At 49.8% G+C, this 19220-nt stretch overlaps 3 protein-coding genes across 8 annotated transcripts; 1 reads left to right on the forward strand and 2 right to left on the reverse strand.

The window, feature by feature from the left end:
- Positions 1-18: 18 nt before the first annotated feature.
- On the reverse strand, positions 19-2525 carry SURF1 (SURF1 cytochrome c oxidase assembly factor). Of its 5 annotated transcripts, none has more exons than XM_080927120.1 (9): positions 2404-2525; positions 2089-2140; positions 1727-1860; positions 1567-1649; positions 915-1103; positions 612-684; positions 364-526; positions 196-277; positions 19-119 (listed from the first exon to the last, which is right to left on the reverse strand). In XM_080927120.1, the coding sequence occupies exons 1-9, from the start codon at positions 2476-2478 to the stop codon at positions 50-52; spliced, it is 921 nt and encodes a 306-aa protein (XP_080783246.1). In that variant the 5' UTR covers positions 2479-2525; the 3' UTR covers positions 19-49. The 5 variants fall into 5 exon arrangements, with proteins under 5 accessions (XP_080783246.1, XP_080783247.1, XP_080783248.1 ...); XM_080927121.1 differs by having other exon boundaries at positions 1727-1900; positions 2404-2461; XM_080927122.1 differs by lacking the exon at positions 2089-2140 and having other exon boundaries at positions 1727-1900; positions 2404-2488.
- A 20-nt stretch (positions 2526-2545) lies between these two features.
- On the forward strand, positions 2546-6028 carry SURF2 (surfeit 2). Of its 2 annotated transcripts, none has more exons than XM_080927126.1 (6): positions 2546-2649; positions 2833-2987; positions 3579-3682; positions 5016-5198; positions 5310-5473; positions 5826-6028. In XM_080927126.1, exons 1-6 carry the CDS (start codon positions 2572-2574, stop codon positions 5910-5912), a joined length of 771 nt encoding a protein of 256 aa, XP_080783252.1. In that variant the 5' UTR covers positions 2546-2571; the 3' UTR covers positions 5913-6028. The 2 variants fall into 2 exon arrangements, with proteins under 2 accessions (XP_080783252.1, XP_080783253.1); XM_080927127.1 differs by having other exon boundaries at positions 5829-6028.
- Positions 6029-6900: 872 nt separating this feature from the next.
- On the reverse strand, positions 6901-19163 carry SURF4 (surfeit 4). Its single transcript, XM_080927125.1, has 6 exons — positions 18990-19163; positions 12535-12721; positions 11552-11628; positions 10904-10947; positions 10281-10467; positions 6901-8249 (listed from the first exon to the last, which is right to left on the reverse strand). Exons 1-6 carry the CDS (start codon positions 19035-19037, stop codon positions 7983-7985), a joined length of 810 nt encoding a protein of 269 aa, XP_080783251.1. The 5' UTR covers positions 19038-19163; the 3' UTR covers positions 6901-7982.
- Between the last annotated feature and the right edge of the window lie 57 nt (positions 19164-19220).

Raw genomic sequence — 19220 nt, forward strand, 5'->3', positions numbered from 1 at the left:
AATGTTTTGAGACCAAGCCAAGGTTTTAAAATCAAGCTCTTTATTAACTTCACACACCTGGTGCACGACGTACAAATTTTCGGAACCACAGGTATGATGTAGCTGCACACAGTCCATACCTGAGATTGAAGAAAAAAAATAGCTTATTCAGTGTGTGTGGGGAGGGGGGGGGTAACTAGAGGCAGCAGGACTAACCAGGTAATGATGTACTGCATGTGCTCATTCCGCAGAGTTACTCTTGTTTGACCTCCAATGGGTCCTCCAGGGACTGTGCTCTCTGTGAGACAATGCAAACCCCTTAAATGAGATGTTGGTCACCAGAGTGAACAAGCATGGTAGGAGGTAAATTCTGAGAATACATACGGAAGTCTGCATCAATGAAAATGGGGTCTGCTCCTGTCATCTTGGCCATAGCTTCCAGGTCCCGGTAATACCAGTGGTTCCTCTCTGGGCTGTTCTCAGGAACAAAGGGCTTCCTGTTTTCTGTCAGCCTCACTATGCCAACTAAGTCTACTTCTCCCAGAACCTACAAAGGGAAGGACGGTTGCTTTGTGCAGGAGTCCTGTGTGAAGACAAGTGACTAAAGTACATCTCTCAGGCTGAAGCCTTACCTGGCCTTTCTGCCTGGTCTCAGGATTCACTTTCTTTCTGGGAACAAACCCTCTATTGACCAGGATGGTGACTCTGGAGCAATAAATAAAGTATCCAGCAATGCAGATCTTAGTTAATGGCCACTGCAGCCTCTACTGAACATATAAATGGCTTTTGTTCTGTGGACTCAGGTAACTGGCTAAGAAAGTAGCTTAATGTTTTCCAGTATAAGTTGGATTTCATGGATTTCCTGGTGTCTTAAGGTTGATTAAGCATTGTGAGGGAAGCTGACAAGCTCAGCCATAGACTAATAGACTACTCACCCCAAGTCAGAGCAGTGGAAAGGAGTAACTACATAGGCCCCACTTTCAGCTGAGGATAGTCTGCCAGCCTCACGGGCCTCTCGGGCAGGGTCTACCATGGTCCGAGGCATTATGTACAGCTCTTTGGAGTGGTCAAAGTACCCTCTGACTTTGACTGGCCTGTACTCCAAATTCTTCAGTTCCATTGGGCTACAAAGAGAAAAGGGTAAGAGCTGTAGGCAAGCCGGGCTTGTCAAAATCAATCCACTAAGCAGAAAGGGTAAGAACGGCTCAGGATCATCAGACAAGTTATATGTCTTCCATAGGGGTGATCAGCAACCTCTGATGCCAAATGGTAATAGATACATGAAAACCAGAGCCCAGTTTTCAATGGAAGTTGGCTTTTTGTATGGCTACTTTACACACATTAACACTTTCAAATTCAGGAGGGCAATACAGTGACATGACAGAGAACATGTCTTAACGACCATCACCTTCATACTCTCACCAGTGCTACAGCAAACCGCTATGGGGAACCTGGAAAGATCTGGCACCAAAAATAAATTTTTCTATTTGTAGTGGATATACAGGGTTCCCACCATAGAAATTACACCAAACAGAAGCAAGGGCCTCACTGCCACTCCTTAAGGGAGATGGATACAGCCACACTCACTCTGCAGGTAGAGGGATGGGCTCGGCCATGACTCGGGACTCTAATTCTGCAATCAGTTTCAGCTTCCATTTCCGACGCTGGACCTTTAGAAACAACATGAGCTAAGCAGGTATCGGGAGTCCAAGGCTCAGAGCCACCCAAATTCGACCCCAGTCTTCACCTGCCAAGTCCCCAGGCCAAAAGCAGTAGCAGGGATGAGAAGCAGGAGCCACTGGAGAAGAGAGTCGTCCTCTGCTTTAGCGGCGGCTGTTTCAGCAGTAGAACTACAACACCTGTGTGGCCTACAGACCATCCCTGGAGGGAGTTTTACAACACTGGCATGGGGTCAGAAGCCCTAGAACAAACAGAACTGGGTGGCCAATTCCTCGAGAGGGCCGGTTATAGCCCAGAGAAAGTATCGCAAAGGGGGCAATTGGCAGCACCTGTGTCCAACCCTCTCCCAGTACAATATATACCCAGTAGACCATGGTGGGCTTAAAAGATGGCTGCTCCCAACCGCACCTACATCTGAGCCCTTCTCACCTGAGCGGACAGAAACCCCAAAGACGTCCCTCCTGACAGCGCAGAACTGGACCTGAGGGGACCAGACAGGCCGGGGGGCTAAACCCAGGGACCCCACGCCTGCCAAGCGCGAGCACCTGACACGGTCCAAAACAGCCCCACTCAACTTCGAGCTATGTCTCCTTGGGCAGGGTCTTCCTAGGCACCGCTCCACCCACGGCTAAGTCCTCTTGGGCAGGGTACTCTTTGGCCCCATTCCACTCCACCTTGGCCCGGCCCTCCCGGCCCTCCCGGCCCCTCTTCTTGGACAAGGATCCTCTCTGAACCCCGGCTTACCGGCCCCGCGCAGGCCCATTGCGGCCACCGTGTCATCTGCCGCCGCAACACAGCCAAAGCCATCACAGCAGCCATCTTTGAGCACTTCCGGGACTGAAAAATCTGCTTCCTTCCGGGACGGCGCTCCGCCTCACGTGGCGACTGCGGCGTCTGACGGCATCTCTGATCATGGACGAACCACCTTCTGATGTGCTTGCATTCCTGCGCCAGCACCCCAGCTTGAAACTGCTGCCCAACACCCACAAGGTCGGAAGAGAACCGTGATGGGGAAGAGTAGGGCCAGGAAGGAACGGGACCTGGAAGGAGTGGGACCTCGGAAGACCGTGACCGGAAAGAAGGGGACCAGGGAGTATCGTGCCTGGGAGGACAGTGCAGGGAAGGGGCGGAGCTGGCAAGAACTACCTTCTGACCCGCGCGGTTCACCTACAGGTCCGCTGCTCCCTAACCGGCCATGAGCTGCCCTGCCGTCTGCCGGAGCTTCAGGTCTACACCCGCGGCAAGAAGTACCAGCGGCTGGCAAGTGCCTTCTCTGCCTTCGACTACACAGCATTCGAGCCTCACATTGTGCCCAGCACAAAGAATCGGTACGTAGTTGGCTGGCTAGCGCCTAGGTGTAGAGCCTGTGCCCTCTGCTCTGAGGATATAGGGGCTCCTCCCACTGTGACACTTTATCAGGAGACTAGGGCTTGTGACCCTTGCATATAGTTCCCTAAAGCCAGGCTGGGTAGTGCCAGTTTCATTGTTTGGGGATCCTATCTATGGTGTGTGGTCGATATATCTTCACATAAAACTCCCTGAGCTGTCTGACCCCCAAGCATGCACCATGGAGCAGTGTGAAAGTGCGGTTTATTTTTCTTGGGTGACAATCTGGGTCTTTTATCCCAGATACTGGGTGGAATTGTTTGAGAAGCTGTTTTTTGTTTTTTTGTTTTTTGTTTTTTGTTTTTGTTTTGTTTTTAAGTAAGCCTGTGTAGCTTGGTTGGCCTGGAACTATGTAGACCGGGCTGACCTCAAAGCCTGCCTCTGCCTCCTGATTCAAAGTCCAGACACTGAGACTAAATGTAGAGCATCCCAAGCAGATCTTCATTTGTTAGCAGCAGGCAGCCATGGTGGAGCCCACAAGTCTGGGTCCTTGGTCTGCACTGCCCCTCCATACCCACCTGTTTGCCCTGTAGGCACCAGCTGTTCTGCAAACTCACCCTGAGACACATCAACAAGTCCCCAGAACATGTGCTGAGGCACACCCAGGGCCGGAGGTATCAGAGAGCACTTCATCAATGTAAGTCACTCCCAGAAGTTCAGGCCTTAGGACGCATGACCCCTTCCCCCAAGAAGACAGAAAGGTGCCTTGGCCATCACTGATCCTTTATTGATGCACTTGCTTGGTCTTGCACACTGAGGCCAGTGGCTCCTGAACTCCCCACTGCAAAGCCAGAAGTAGGTGGGGAGGAGTGCTGTGGGGACCTGATACTCCATAGCAGAGGCAATCCCAGGGTGGCTCTCAGACTGAGGCCACAGCGCACTAGTTACAGGACAGGTCCCTAGTCAACGGATACTGCAGGAGAGAGCGCTTTGAGGACTGTTATCAGGACCAGGATTGCTGCAAACAGTCCTGTAGGCTAAAGAGGATGAGGGATCTTGCAGCTAAAGGGCTGGTGGCTTGAGTGGAAAGGGGGCTTGCACATGGGCCTCCGGTATTTGGGAAGGCATCCCAATTGATTTGAGAATGGGGACTCCAGGGGGGTTACGGAGGGAGAATGGTACCAGGCCAGGAGACCTGAGAGAAGGAGTGGGGCCAGCTTGAGCATGAGGGAGGTGAAGGCCTCCCATCCATGCCAGCACAGGAAGATGAGAGCAAGGAAGTGACTACGATTAGATAACTTGGAGGATACTGAAAGAATCAGGCAGAGCCGATGGAGGATTCGTGGGAGGCTTCAGGGACTGCACTGCCTGTCCTACCCTTACAGGCAGATTTCAGTCAGAGGGTGGGAAGGTATGTGTAGACTGACTGCAGGCCAGCACAGCCAGATCCTCCCACACATGTAGGAGTTCCCAGAGTTGGTACCTGGGCTGCACTCACAGGTGACGAGCTAAGGCTGGGATGTGCCTTTGTTAGCTTTGTCATCTGCTGCGTTTTGACAGGGAGGTGCTATGCAGGAATTCCCATGAGAGAATTTTAAAGACATACCAAAGAGCTGAGACGAAGCCAAAATGCAGTGAGGCCACTTAGGGTGGTGGGCTGAAGTCACTGTGACTGTGTGGCTACCTGCCCTGCTGAGAACACTGAAAGGAGACCACAGTGGTCCTAGGAGCAGATGTCAGAGATGAAGTAGAAAGACTGGAGATAGCAGAGCAGTTCTATCAGATGCCGGATCCCAGTCAGACTGTCACCCCATGAGCAATGGTTAGAGTTGATATCCCTGACCCATGGAGATAGTGCTGACCCAAACAGTTCAAACTCCTCAGAACCTGGGGACTGCATTCCCACTCCAAGTTCAGGAGAGATGAAGCCAGGCAGTAGGATGATATCGGAATAGAACCGACACAGTACAACCCATAGCTTAGCTGTGTGCCAGGAGGGTACCAGTGTAATGAGCTTGCTAGTCTCCTAGATGAAGAGTGTCAGACGCAAGGTGTGGAGTATGTCCCTGCCTGCCTTCTACACAAGAGGAAGAAGAGGGAAGACCAGACGGACACTGATGAACTCGCAGGCCAGAGAACAGGTTTCTGGGAGCCAGTTTCCAGTGATGAGGGAGGTGCCTTGAGTGACGACAGCATGACAGACCTATACCCACGTAAGCAGACATGATTCCTGCCCACATGTGTCTCCTCCTGAGTATCTTGTGGCCCTGCTGTTAGCCGCTTTCATCTATGGTGTAGTTCAGCCAAGTGTTTGTTCCTTCCAGCTGAGCTGTTCACGAAGAGAGAACTGGGCAAGCCTGAGAACAGTGACACTCCTGAAGACTTTCTGACAGACCAACAGGAGAAGCCAAAACATTCAGAAGAGAAGAGCACTAGAGAGAGAGGAGAGGCCACAGTGGGCCACAAGAGGGGCCGTAAACTCAGAAAGGTGAGAGTGGTGGGCTGCAGAGTGCTGAGGGTAGGGGATATGGGGCCCAGGGCCCACGCTGAGTGAGGCTGGACAGCTAGTTCCCCATGGTTCTAGCAAATTCTGCAAATGCACTGTCAGGTGTCAGCCTATAGACATGGAAGACAAGGCCACTTCAGAAGGTCTTCAGGAGTAAGTGCCCCCGACCCCACAACACAGGACTTAGGGGTTTAGCTGTTGGGCACCACTCCCTCTATGGGGCAGGAGTGAGGACTGAGAGGAGCAGGGCCCACACTGACCTAGCAGTACAAGTATTGAGAAAGCAGACTGCTCTTCAGCCTTCGAACCTGGTCAGCATGTTCTGCTTTCACAGAAGGAGCTCACCTCGTTGACCAAGAAGTTCAAGAGCCATCATCACAAGCCCAAGAACTTCAGTTCCTTTAAGCAGCTGGGGAGATGAAGTCTGCAAAGAAAGCCTTTGGGCTTCCTTAGAACTGGCCGCTGACGTCCTGACACTGGCCACTGGCTGTTGTCCAGAGTGGGCCTGAAGGTTTTTTTTGTTCAGAAGATGGCAGTGGCGGAGACTTGAAGATTCCTCTCCATGCATGGCTTTCTTTGTAGTGTTCAGTGACCCTTGCTGTAGCTTACTATAGCATCCTGAGCCTGGCCAGGTTCTCCACCCTGGCTGGTCACCACATAGGATCACACTGTATACCACAAATGCCATTATTTATTTTGATGTTTCCAAAGATCAAAACATTTTCAAACACAACTAAGATATAAAATACAGCATAAAAATGAGGTTTTTATACCTATTCCCACATAAAGCTAAAGCATTTTCAGAAAACTTTTGCCAAACCAATATGTTTATCATTTTTTTTCTCCCATCCCAGGCGTAGCCCACAGAAGGCTGGTAAATGGGCCAGGGTACCCTTGGGATGAGGGCTACTGCTGCAAGGCATGCACTTGCCTCCCAGGGTCTGCCCCACTCCACAAACTGGAATGCCATGGGGCTGCCACTGCAGGTGGGTGCGCACTGAGGCAGCTCTGCTTGTCAAGCATCTGAGTGGTAAAGAAACAGCATGGCCTGGGCCACTGCTGGAACTCACTTAGGGAGGAACAGACAGGCCATAAGGCTGCAGTAAAACACGGGATAGGTGTTGAGAAGGTGGATTCAGACTGCAGAGCCAGCAAGGCAAGGGACTGACCCAAGGTGACTCAGAACCGCCCTGCCTACCCAGCTGATGCCAGAAAGGAGGACCTCCAAGACTACCCAGGGGTGAGGTAAGCTGCCAGCTTCCCTCCAGGGGTTCTAAGCCTGTCTGTTCCCTTCAACAGACCAGGGAGAGATCCAGAAGAACCCAACTACCCTCATGGCACTACCATGCAGATGAGCAAGACCATAGCATTAGACACCCCACCCCTCCCGCAAAAAGAGAAACACGGTGTAAGGCAATGTTAGAAAACTTTAAATACAGGACTGAGATCAAATTGGTAAGGCATCACAAATTGTAAAAAGTATCTTGGCTGCATCCAGCAGAGCAAGTTGACAAAAATCTGAGCAAGCAACAGCCTCGGGGAAACGGTGGCATCAGGGCTGTCGATGGGGTGAGCTCAGCCTGGAACAGGGAGTTAAGCTAGGAGGTTGGGAGGGAGCACAACCTGTGGGGTTCAGGCCTTGCTCTGAGAAGGTCAAGTGTGAGGTAACTGGGTTGAGCCTGGGTGTCTTGAGTACTTGGACTCCTCACTTCTGGGCCCTACAGCATCGCTGTTCCCCAGGCTGGTTCCATTGGTGGTTCTGGGCTATCCTGTGAGCAGCTTGCTCTCCTGCCCTTTCCACCACCAAGCTTGAGGGATAGCAGCTTTCTAAGAACTTCCTGCCGTTTACCCCATCCCATCCCTGCTTGGAACCATGAAAACTCCCAGGGTACCTTTCACCCAGTAAACAGCATCCAGCCAGCTAACATCAAGGGCCAGCAGTAGCACCCACCTTTCCAATACTGTGCTGTTCTTTTGATTTTCTCTAACATTTTCATTGATCCTATAAAATACAGGGGCAGAAGCAATGCTGGGGCCACTGGTAGAATTCTGAACTGGAGGTTTAGCTGTTTGGTGTTTGGCTGGACCATCCTAAGTCATTTAGTAGTTCGAGCTAAGGATGTAAACTTAAAACTAAGAAGGGAAACTGCTTTGAATGATAAAGTACAGCTCGGTACAACTTGAAGTCCCTCACCCCCAAAAGGAAGGGAGACAGGAGGAATGAGGCCACAGCCCACCACACTGTCTACTCCAAGCCTTGGCTATAGAGTGACCATCCAGCTGGCCAGCCCTGGACGGTCAGACTCCAGACTATTTCCAAAGATTTTTACCTTCAATTTTCAGGTGTCTGCAAATAAAGTTCTCAAAACATCTGTGCCTTTACCAAGGGAGGGGAAGGGGAAAGGACACATAAATGCTGGCAGTTTGTTGACTCTACCCTGAACCGGTCCAGGGCCTTGTGCCTCAGCCAGGGAGGGAAGGGATCTGTCTGTTACCACTCTTTCTTCTTCTCATCCATGGAGACACCCCCTGGGCCAAGAGCTACCACCAGGAGCAGGCCTCCAATCACTGACATGGTCTGGAAGAAGTCATATTTCAGGAAGTCATGCATGGGTTTATAGACCGGGATTGTCCAGAAGGCGTTGAAATACACGTTGATGGCAAACAGCCAGACGACGAGAGTCAAAGCTGCCAGCTTGGTTTTAAAACCAATGGCTACTAAGATCATCAGAGCTGTGCCCACAATGTTCTGGATGATCTGCACAGATTCAAAGAAGAGACATTCAGACTAGAGGTCAGGGAGAAAGTTGTGCACACTTGTATCTGAGCCAGGCTCACATAACTTTCACCAGGACTTAGAGTTGGGAACTGTAGGCAGAGGGAACATGCAAATCCTAAAATGTTGTGGGGGACAGTATCAATATAGAATATTAAACTTCCAAAAAGAGTTCTATGTTAAAGATGCTATGGCTTTACATGTACTCTGCTAAATCCCATGTGTGGGAAAATCCCCTAAATCCTATCCGTGGTTTGCCAGTTAAGACTTTACTGAGTGACTAGGCCATAAAGGAGGCTTGCTCTCCACACTCATCATGGGATACCCTGTGTTTTGCTGGTAATCTACAGAGTCCTTACCACAAGACCCTCACCAGATGTGACCTCTTGACCTTGGGCTTCCCTGCCTGCATAAGCTGCATAAAATATCATTCTGTATATTTGCCCCTTCTGTGGTATTCAGTTACAGCAACAGAAAACGAACTAAGGACATCGATGTCATGAGACTAGGTTACAGAGATGGCTCAATGGTTAAGAGGACCCAGGTTCAAATTTCAGCACCAACATAGCAGCTCACAACTGTAACTCCAGGATCTGACTGACACCTCACATACATGCAGGCAAACAACAGTGCACATATGCTGAAGAAGCGCCTGGCCGTGGGATGGAGTGATGGTCAGACTTGGAGGCATCTAGAGAAACATACAGTCATGAGTGAAGCAGTAAAGACCACTCTGGGAAGAGCGGAGAATGTGAGACAAAGGAAAGAAGGACTTCACTGGTGATATGGGTGTGTAATGGCCTTGGCTACCATCCTTTTGCAATATCAACAGTAAACATGAAACAAGGATTTATAAAGCAGAGCAAAGGCCATTCTTGTTAGAAAACTGCAATGAAGGCAAGACCAGCAGATGCTTTTAATCTCAAACTCCCTGAGTTCAAGATCCGCCTGGTCTATAGACTGAGTTCCAGTACAGCCAAAGTTACACAGAGGAAACTGTGTTGAAGAAAACAAAAAGGGGGGAGGAAGAAAGGAAGCTGCAATTAACTCAGCTTCATTGTGCCCATCCATGACTTGGAACCTTGCAGAATACAAAACATAGATCTGGCAGAGAAAACTTAGCAGCAGGGAAACATTCAGGCTGACTTTGGATTCTGACTGCTAGTAGTGAAACAAGGGTGCAAAGACTGAATTCCTAAACAAGGGAAAGGTGGAAACATGGTAAAAGTTTTCTGGCCATGTGAGAATAAAAGGTGGTTTTTAGGGTCTCTGTAACCCAGACTGACCTTAAACTTAAAATCTTGCCTCTGCCTCCTAGACACAGGTCTGTGCCACATCTGGCCAACCAACAATAAAAATAAGTAAATAAGTTTGTGTAGGAGGGCAGAGGCCAGAAGAGAGTGTTCGATATCTTCTATCACATTCCAGATATTCCTTTTTGAGGTAGGATCTCTTCTGAACATCTTGAGTAGGGTGGAAGCAGCAGTCTGAATAATACTCCTGCTTCTGCTCCCCTCAAAGGCCATTTTCCAGGCTTTTGGGAGATGCCTGACTTACTCCCATGCTAACATCTGAATTATGGTCTTCATGACTGCAGAGAAATCACTCTGAGCCAGTGAGCCACCTCTCAGCCCCCAAGCGCTGTCTTTGAGTGTGAAAGATTTGGGGAAGACTAGTAACAGCTGCAGTGCTACCTTGGTAGATCTCTATACCAGAAGTAACAGCTGCAGTGCTACCTTGGTAGATCTCTATACCAGACCTGAGCTCAGTTCATATATACCCACTATAGTCACTCATGCTGGGTAAACCTTCCCAACAATGCCTTTCTGCCAGCTCTGCTTCTCCATGTGATATATAAATCTCAGAATGTACTACTGGCCCACAGTGGGAATTGAACTCTGAAGAGAAGTCAGAAGTCTGCAGAGAAGGCAGAGCTGGGCCAGCTCATTTACAAGCATGAGCTTGTCTTTTCAGGCTGTGCTGAGGTATAGCATACATGGTTTGGGTACTTACAGAAAAGAAGCTGGCATCAAAGTGAAGGAGGGTCATGAACATCAGGACCAGCAGGACCCTTCCTCCAAGCTGCATGTACTGCTTGGGGGAACTCTCACGCATGGTGGGGACACCAGCAAACATGCTCTTCCCTTCTGAACGTGACTCTGCCAAGAGCAGCAGCAAACCTCCTCCTAAAGCCAGGTTCCTGAGGAACAGAAATGTCAGCTACAATCACCAGGTGTCTGTCCACCAGACTAGAGCAAGAGAGTCTGCCATGAACACACCACACCCTTCCCTTTCTCCAAAACAAACCACCATTCAATAGGACCAGGCCAAACTGAGTACAAAGGACCGGCCTCAAGATGAACCAACAGGAGGCTCCTTGAGTGCACACAGAACCAAGCTCTGGTCTTTACCCGCTTCCACTCAGACCCTCAGTCCACACGCCTATGCAATATGGGGCTACAAGACAGGGCCCCTCACTAACAAGCCAGGATTCCAGCTGTGGGGGGAATACTCTGCTGTGACCCCTGGAACCCTGCTTCTCAGAGGCATAGTGGGAACTACAGAGGGTAGCACTAGCCAAGAGGTGCTCAGGAGAGGGCCCAGGACTCTATTCTTACCACCCAAAATGTACCTACCTCATCAGAAACTTCAAGTCCCACAAAATGCTGTAGGCAATTGTCTAAAGGAACAAAGGGAAAAACTAAATCAGCATTTCACACCAATGTCTACAGATACCACAGCAGCATGAGGCAGACTGTCCAAAGGGATAAGAAAATAAGACAACTACTAGAGACAAGCAGGACAGGTCAGTAGGACCACTGGCTCAGTAAGTCCAGCAGAGCAGTGTGTCCACTAGGCCTGTCTGTCAGAGTTGTGCTGTGCTGTCCTGGAGCACAAAGCAACTGTAAGACCACCAGTATAGACCGCTCTCCTTAACTATGCTATTCTGGGTACTTAGACATTCTTCTTTGTCAAATGCCGTGACTCCCGGCTCACATTCAGCTTTGTCCTATGTCTCTGTCACAGGAAGTTCAGGAAAAGGGGAATGATGGCTCAGTACCTATGGCTAGCACCTGCTTGGGGCCATCTGCTCCTAAACCCTATGTAGGAAAGAAGACTAGCCACTTCTCCAAAAAGAAAAATAGCTCTGGACAGCCAGATACACAGGAGGGCTGAAGGGGGAAGATGCTGGGCCCAATACATAGTTCCACCAAAGCAAAGCAAAGTGAGACCTACCCCAGACCCCATGTACCCAAAGTGAGACCCACTAGGTGACTGTGTACCTGAAGTGCGATGATTCCAAACAGCCCAAAGCAGGCATACTGCACGAAGTTCCTGCTCAGCACCAAAACACAGCCAGCTAGAAAGAGGACAGAATTAGGGGCTACCATGTGTCCAAGACAACAAGACACCTCTACTCCAATGCTGCTGAGTTGCTGCACCCAAGCAAAGCACCTTCCCAGAGCCTGTGCCCCAACGCCTCCCCAGCTTCTGAAGAACACTAATCCAGACCATAGTTTGCTGTAGAGAGCTACAGCTCCTTGTACCAGGGGCTACAAGTGCAGGACTGACTGTTCCACAATGGAGTATATCCAACAATGCTTAAAAGTACAAGATCTTTCTCACCTCCTACATGCAAGGGCAAGAAAGCTGCCACCAGAAGATGTATTGTCAGAAAACCAATGTGAGTCCAAATGCCCTGGTTCTGTGCTGACTGAAACCTTTTGTCCTTTCTGGATACCATCTGACTTCCTTAACTGCCCAGGCTCTAGCATCTCCTCCTGCATTTAGAAGCAAAGACTGTGTCCAACTTTTTTTGTTTGTTTATAGACAGTCTCACGATATAGACTCAGCTGCCCTGGAACTTGTTTTATTACATAGGCCAAGTTGGTCTTGAACTCAAAGAGACAGTCTCTACCTGCCTCTACTTCCCAAATGCTGTCATTAAAGGTATGAGTCACCATACCAGGTTTATGTCCAATTTCTATAGCAAGTTTAAAGAAATGAGTGCAAGGGGACTGCGTATGGTCCACCCATCCAAAAGCTCACAGAGCCAAACCATGGCTGACATGTTTCAACACCAGGGCTGTAATCTCAGCCGAGAAGCTCCTAACTGTTTGTCACACCAGCCTTCAGCCCAGAAAGGGGTTTCCAGACCCAAGTTTGAACATAGCTTCTCAATGGCCAACAACCACAGTTTGGAGGGTATCATTCAAGGAAACAGGATGTCCCAGAAGTATACTAGAGAGGATACAGAGCCACTTACTCAACTGTCCCAGCAGGTTGAGGAACACGAAGGATGAGGCCAACAGGTAGCCACAGCTCCAGGTGGTATCAATATAGTCACGTTGCTCACTCCACTGGAACCACATGCGGATGCCATCCTCCAGGAAGGTGCTAATCAGGCAGAGGCGTGCCACATGAGGCAGGTACTGCTTGGTAACTCGAAGGAACTGTAGGACCACAGAACACACCGGTGAGGTGGCTGCAACCTCATCATGTGGGCAACAGGTCAGAGAAGACAAGCTAGCTCTCTGGAAGACAGAGGCCTTCAGCAGGTCCAGTGCCTTGCTAGGTCAGACTGCAGAACTCAATACCTGCTTTAGATGCTTTTAGATGCTCCCCTCTTAAATCTAGACACATGATGATCAACACTTATTCCCAGAGAAAAAGACAGTGTCACACACATCTGCCACAGGACCATAGGCGATGTCTAGTACTATCTACCAACTTTGCCCCACCTCCACAGCTATCAAAGGAGAAAGACACACAGTTCCATGACCAATGAGGCACATTAACAAGTGGAAGACACAAAACCATCTGAAAGGTTCTCAAGATAGCTCCAGCTTAGGGAGTCTCACACCTTAGCCCCTCACATCCAGGGCTATTCCCAGCACTGGTGTAGAGCATCAGCAGAGCACCCCTAACCCCTACCCTTGAGATGCCAAAAGCAGCATTTCCAACTGTGACACCAAAATAAATGCCTCTATTTTTCTACCCTCTCCCAACCCAACAAATTCTCTCTGGAAAGTTTAATATCCTATGGGTTAACTGGTACAGATGAACAGCTGAGCTATGGGCTGGAAAGAAAGCACTGAGATGTCCTCACAGCCTGTATAACCTAAAGCAAAGTAAAAAACTGCCAAATATGAGAGACCAACAATGACTGCAATGAAATTTAAGAATTCAAGTGAAATTCAATCACCATCGAAGGGCAGTCCTGAAAGGTACACTCCTGTCTCCCTTCTGTCCGTGTGTTCATGACATTCGATGGCTTGATTACACCAGCATACCCTACTGAAGCTAGGTGCAAATGCCATGCAGGTGACTCCATTCTTTTCTCATACCACACTTACTTAAGAACTGAGGGGCAAGGTGAAAGAAATCCAAAGATATCATGGAGGCCTAGAAGAAAGATCAAGGAGCTGCCTGTGGGCTGACGTGTCAAGAAGAGTCTAAAGTACAGAGTCTGACCCCAGCAGGGCAGCGGGGAGAACATGGGCTGTACAGGCTCTTCCAGGGCTGACTAAACCTCATGATGGACTAGATGAGGATGGGTGCTAAAGCAGAGAACCTGGGCAATGCAGACAGGCTCAGTGTGGGGCAGGGAACAGGAAGTCACAGCACTGAAGCCCACATCAGTCAGACACACAACCTGTGACCCTGACGTGTCTCTGCATGTACTCAGACACACTGGATCAATGGCAGAGGCTACATTGACACTAGCCAGCAACTCTGGAAGTCGGAGCTCAGGCCACATGTCTTCATTCTGCACGTCCTTGTCTAACTCTAGCCAGCAATGTGCTCAAGGCATGGTGAGCCAGTTACTTTCAGGGGTGGGAGAGGTTGCTAGCCTCCAACAAGTAAGGACCATGCAATTACTGGCTGCTAAGATTCCTTCCTAACTTGCAGAGTCAAAGGATGTAATAAAAAAGATGTGCTTTCAAACAAGAAAAACAGGCATGAAGGCACAATGCCTGTGATGTCAGCTTCTTGGGAGGCTGAAGCAGGAAGTTCACTTGAGCCTAATATTTCAAGACCATGTTTGGCAACAGAGACCCAATCTCACAATGAACACAAAAGGAGAAGAGGTCCACATATGCTTGAGTGTTAGGGCAATGGTAAAGGATACACATACTACATTCTGTTACATGGAGAGACAAGTGACACCACTCATCATCCCAGTTTCTACTTCATGGCCCAAATGTCCTAGAAATAGCCAGCAGTGATACAATCACCGATAGTCTATGAGAGTAAAGACCACCACCATGGATCTCAGAGCACTCCAAATACCCCTTATTTGTCAAGTACCTAAACGAAGTTGTGCAGACCACAGGAGGGTGTGGACTCTCAGGCAGCCACAGACACTAGAGGTGTTCTGACTTGCTTCCAAATGAGAACTGTTCCCCCAACACAATTACACTGGGGCTGCACCCACTGGATGAACAAACCAGCCCAGCCTTGCTGCAGTCTGCTTGCTCCTCCCTCAAAGGACCTCACCACAGATGCTCAATCGCTACAAACACAACCTAACACAATCCACTAGATGTAGTTAAAGCATCCCGACAAGTCTGCCACTCTTAATTGGAGTGTCTAGGTCAAGAGGATTAAAGAGTAGAAGACAATAATGGAGGGAGAGACAAGTCACACCTCCCTTCCACACCAGCAAGGCTGAAAGGCAGATGCAGTATATCATGTGCTGAACTAAGCACATCTGCTGGGCTCTGCCTTCCAAAGACAAGTATCTATCAAGTGGGCGCAGAGCCCTGTCAACAGCCCTCCTTTGATGGGCATCTGAATATGGGAGAAAAGTCAAGTTTAGCAGCAAAGGCAGATCCTTCACATACACCTTGTTCACAGCTCCTGGCTCACATCACGCTATTGCAAAGGGTTCCTACAGCCACATCCCCTCTGTGCTTTCAGGCCACTGCTGATATCCTAGCTCGTGCTGGCCATCAATGCCAAGAAACTCCATAACCATGGTTCTTCACTGCAGAGCCTGGAAAAACCAGTGGTGGGTGCAAATGAGAAAAGCTTGGGGGAAGAGAAATCAGTCAAGTCAACCCACTGAAAAACAGGCTTTTCAGAGCTGGAGAGAGGGCTCAGCAGTAAAGGGCACTGACTCCTTTTCTAGAGGTTCAATTCCCAGCAACACTGGGCTCACAACCATCTGTAATGGGATCCCATACCTTCTTCTGATCTGTCTGAAGACAGCTACAGTGTATTCATATAAATGAAACTCAAAAAAAAAAAAAAACAGGCTTCTTTCTCATGATAGGCAGTGAAGCATCCAAGTAGCATAAGAAATGAGAAGGGCTAGAGAAATGGCTCAGCAGTGAAGAACTCAGAGGACCCAAGTTTGGTTCCCAGCACCCATATGGTAGGCAGTTCACAACCATTTGTAACTCCAGTTCTGGGATCTGATGCCTTCTTCTGGCATCTCTGGGCATCGGGTATGCAAAACATACATGTGGGCAGAATGAGGAAGGCTCAAGTCTGTCTCAAAGGTTATCATCTGCAAGGACTCAGGGGATTTAGGATCTAATCCTACCTGTCCTGAGATAGGACCTATGAAACAGGTAAGGATCACACAAGCAGTGCTCCTGCCAACATGCAGAGCAGAAATACCAACCTCCTCTTTGTGTTTAGGACAAAAATGGATTCATGGCAGCTTAGTCTCCCTTAGTCTGGGAGAACTTTAAAGAAATAACAGGTTAAGATTTTTGTGCCTGGGAAGACCCTATTCAAAGACCCACACACTCAGGAATTGAGAGCAGCAATACACAGGCAGGGTCAGCTCAACGGTGTCGTGGTTAACCTGGCCCCTAGGACCCTCAACAAGTATGCACCAAACACCATGGATAGGTCTCCAGTGCACCATGGGAATAGGACCTGCAAGAACGCCTTCCTTTTCAAAAACTCAAGTACTGAAGAGATCAAAGTCTTTGAGGACTAGCCCTCATCTTCCAGGTACTAGCCAATCTTTGTCTCTACCTCACTCCTCCAGAGGGGGGCACTGTTCAACCTCCAGTCAAGACTAGAAGCAGAGAAGTGAGTCAGCTTCCCAGTCCTTAAGGTAGAGGTACAAGATGACAAAGCACTGGAAAAGGGAAGGCCCGGGGCCCCAGGACAAGTAGGCCCCACCCAGGCCACATCAAGCCCACTCCGGCACTGCTTCAGCAGAGACCTCACCAACTCCTAGGTGTACTTCGGCCACTCTTAGTTTTTCCAAACATGATTTTCCTGTGTGGCCTGGCTGTCCTGGAACTTACTCTCTAGACCAGGCAGGCTGGCCTCGAACTCAGAGATACACCTGCCTCCCAAGTGCTGAGATTAAAGGCTTGCACCACCACTTCTGTTGTTCTGCCAGGACATCACACCAAAGGCCCCCTGCAGCCTTCCTGTCACCCTGGTAACAGCCATCAGGCAGAATCCATTAAGCACTAATGTTCCTGGTGTGAATTCACTGGGAAGCTACTCTACAACCTGTTTAGCTTGAACCAAGTGGCAGCCACAGGACATAGGCATGACTTTGAGTTCCTGCCTCTTTCCCAGTTGGTCTCTGCTGACTTCTGAAGGTCTACCTCCTGCATATCAGAACTTTCCTCAGGGCCTGGTTTCCTGGGAGCAAGAGATCATCATCCTTGGCTGCCAAAGGGCAAGGAGCTTGATGCCAGGTCAGAGATGTAGCTCACAGGAGCCTGCCAGCAGGATCCCAGCAATCTATATCCCACAGCACCAGCCTCCACCACATTAAAAGAAAAGACTAGTTCTACCAACATGGGGGAATAACAAGACCAGGACTGTGCAGATCATGACAGACTTCTCTGTGGCCCTGGAAGATAGAGCCTGGTAGGTAGGTACCCAGTTAATGGCTCAGCGTCCTCATCACTGTCAGAAACACTTTCCAAGTCTCATGATTTTCCAGGCAAAGCTGTTTTTACAAACTCAGTTCTACTTTTGTTTTCTAAAGACATGGATCTGTGACACTATCTGACAACATCTTAGAGGTAATACTCCACTTCCTACACATTAGATCCTTTCAATTAGACAGCTGGACTATCAGCACCTTCCTCGTTGACAAATTTGTTTTCAAGGGTGCAGATGAATATCCAACACAAAAGATCCCAGGACTGGTCACACTGAGGCCACTGGAAGGCTCCCTGATGCCTGCTCACAAACACAGAAGGTCCTGACACTGGTTCAGAAGAGAAGGAGTCACATCTCAGAAGTTCCTGTGTCCTCTGCTATCTTCCAGGTGGGTTCTGAGGCTAATCTCTGAGAGAAGGAGCCTTCACTGGGAATTATAACCATATTTTAAGCAGCAGGCCATCTGCAGTACTGACATCTTCCCACTGATGTGTAGCTGGAATCTAACTCCAGGTCTGAGATGACCTAGACACCAAGAAGTAGAAGACCCAGAGTTTCTTATCCCTGGGTTGTGGACACTGGCAAGTCCCAAAGACCAAACCAGTTAGTAGAGGTGGATATTCCCCACAAAAACCTGTCCAGTCCCAAGACTTGGCTTCTTTCACTTAAATCAAAGCAAAGTACATAGAGGAATTCATAAAAGATGAGCCCTTTCTCTGGTTGAAATTTATCATTCGATAGTTGGCAGCTTCTTGGAGATATTTTATCTGGGTCGGTTGTGAAATCCACTTGCAAAATGGAGGGTTGTCAGCTGAAGATCCTGAGGTGAGCAGCTCGAAAACCTCTCTTGACTATAGAGCCATCTTCTTAGAGAGCTGCTACTCAAGGAGATAAAACTGGGTCACTGAGAATTATGTCAATAAAACCCGTCACTTGAGGAAGACCTTGGTTCTTGGGAACTTTGTCTTTGTGACAGGTACAATTTTAAAGATGTGTTTAATGCAAAATCGTGACATTAGAAACTTTTCCAAAAGGGGTAAAAATGACTTTTAAAAGATCAGCTCACAGGAAAATGGTTCAGCGGAACCTCATGAGAACATGGGAGGTGACACCCCTCAAAAGGAGAGGTAGAGAAGCTCATTCGAACCACACAGCTCATTTGAAGATGCTTACACACACACCCAAGCCATCCAGTACTCTAGGCCATAAAATGCCTACTCTATCACCGACAGCCACGAACACACTAAGTGAACCAAAACAGGCTGGCGGGTGGGCCCGGCACTATTCTGCCTACAGGGCTAGTTCAGACTATATTATTACTTCGCAGACCTAACGGGGCAATTTCTGAATTCAAAGTCTCACACTCTACAACTCCCACCCCATTCGGGTCGAACTTAATTTTTAAAAGTGGTGCCACCTGCGCCTCTCTCTGGCTCTAACCCTGCCCAGATAGTAGCTCGGGCCCAGATTCATCCCAGGCCTTCCCTGCGGTTCACATGCCACCTGTACACAAGGGAAGGAGAGTCAAGGGACAGGCCCCTCTCCTTCGGCAGCGTGGACCCAGATCGGGCAAGCGGAGCAGAGTCCACGCGAAGGAGGGAGGGACAGGACGGTCCTAAACAGAGAGGGCGGAGGGGCCACGCAGCGGGGCGCACAGAGTACCCCCTTCCCCAGAGGTCCCCGAGGAGCCGCCGCGGTTCAGAGGGCACAGAGCAGCACCGAGGGCCTTGGGAGCCTCCCTGGCCGCCCCCCGCCCAGCCTCCCTCGGATCTCTCCGTAGAGCTAGGCAGGACGGCGAGGGGGGGCGTCCGTGGAGCCGTGATGGCCAGCGGGCTGTGGGGCAGGCCGCACCTGGTCGGCGAAGTCCTCGGCCGTGCCCATCAGGTCGTTCTGTCCCATGGCGGCGGCGGAAGGCTCAGCTGGCAGGTCCGGGGCGCTCGCGCCTGCTGCGGCCTCCACAGGAAGTACCCGGCGGCCGGCCTCGCTGAGCCGCGGCTGCTCTAGCGGCTGCCACGTAGGCCAAGCCTTAAAGGGGCCGCGCCTCCCGCCGCGCCCCGCCCCGCCTGCCGCGCGCCCTCACGC

Source organism: Micromys minutus (genome assembly GCF_963924665.1).
Source record: "Micromys minutus genome assembly, chromosome: 13".
NCBI classification, from domain to species: domain Eukaryota; kingdom Metazoa; phylum Chordata; class Mammalia; order Rodentia; family Muridae; genus Micromys; species Micromys minutus.

Bases quoted from the DNA above. Each gene is read 5' to 3' on its own strand.
- SURF1 (XM_080927120.1), bottom strand. From the start codon at position 2,478: ATGGCTGCTGTGATGGCTTTGGCTGTGTTGCGGCGGCAGATGACACGG. The intron at 2,141-2,403 runs GTAAGCCGGGGT...TGGTCCCCTCAG, and splicing joins AATGGGCCTGCGCGGGGCCG to GTCCAGTTCTGCGCTGTCAG. The intron at 527-611 runs GTAAGGCTTCAG...TTCCCTTTGTAG, and splicing joins AGACCAGGCAGAAAGGCCAG to GTTCTGGGAGAAGTAGACTT.
- SURF2 (XM_080927126.1), top strand. From the start codon at position 2,572: ATGGACGAACCACCTTCTGATGTGCTTGCATTCCTGCGCCAGCACCCC. The intron at 2,650-2,832 runs GTCGGAAGAGAA...GTTCACCTACAG, and splicing joins TGCTGCCCAACACCCACAAG to GTCCGCTGCTCCCTAACCGG. The intron at 3,683-5,015 runs GTAAGTCACTCC...CTAGTCTCCTAG, and splicing joins TCAGAGAGCACTTCATCAAT to ATGAAGAGTGTCAGACGCAA.
- SURF4 (XM_080927125.1), bottom strand. From the start codon at position 19,037: ATGGGACAGAACGACCTGATGGGCACGGCCGAGGACTTCGCCGACCAG. The intron at 12,722-18,989 runs GTGCGGCCTGCC...GTGGTCCTACAG, and splicing joins CCGAGGACTTCGCCGACCAG to TTCCTTCGAGTTACCAAGCA. The intron at 8,250-10,280 runs GTAAGTACCCAA...GAATCTGTGCAG, and splicing joins TTGATGCCAGCTTCTTTTCT to ATCATCCAGAACATTGTGGG.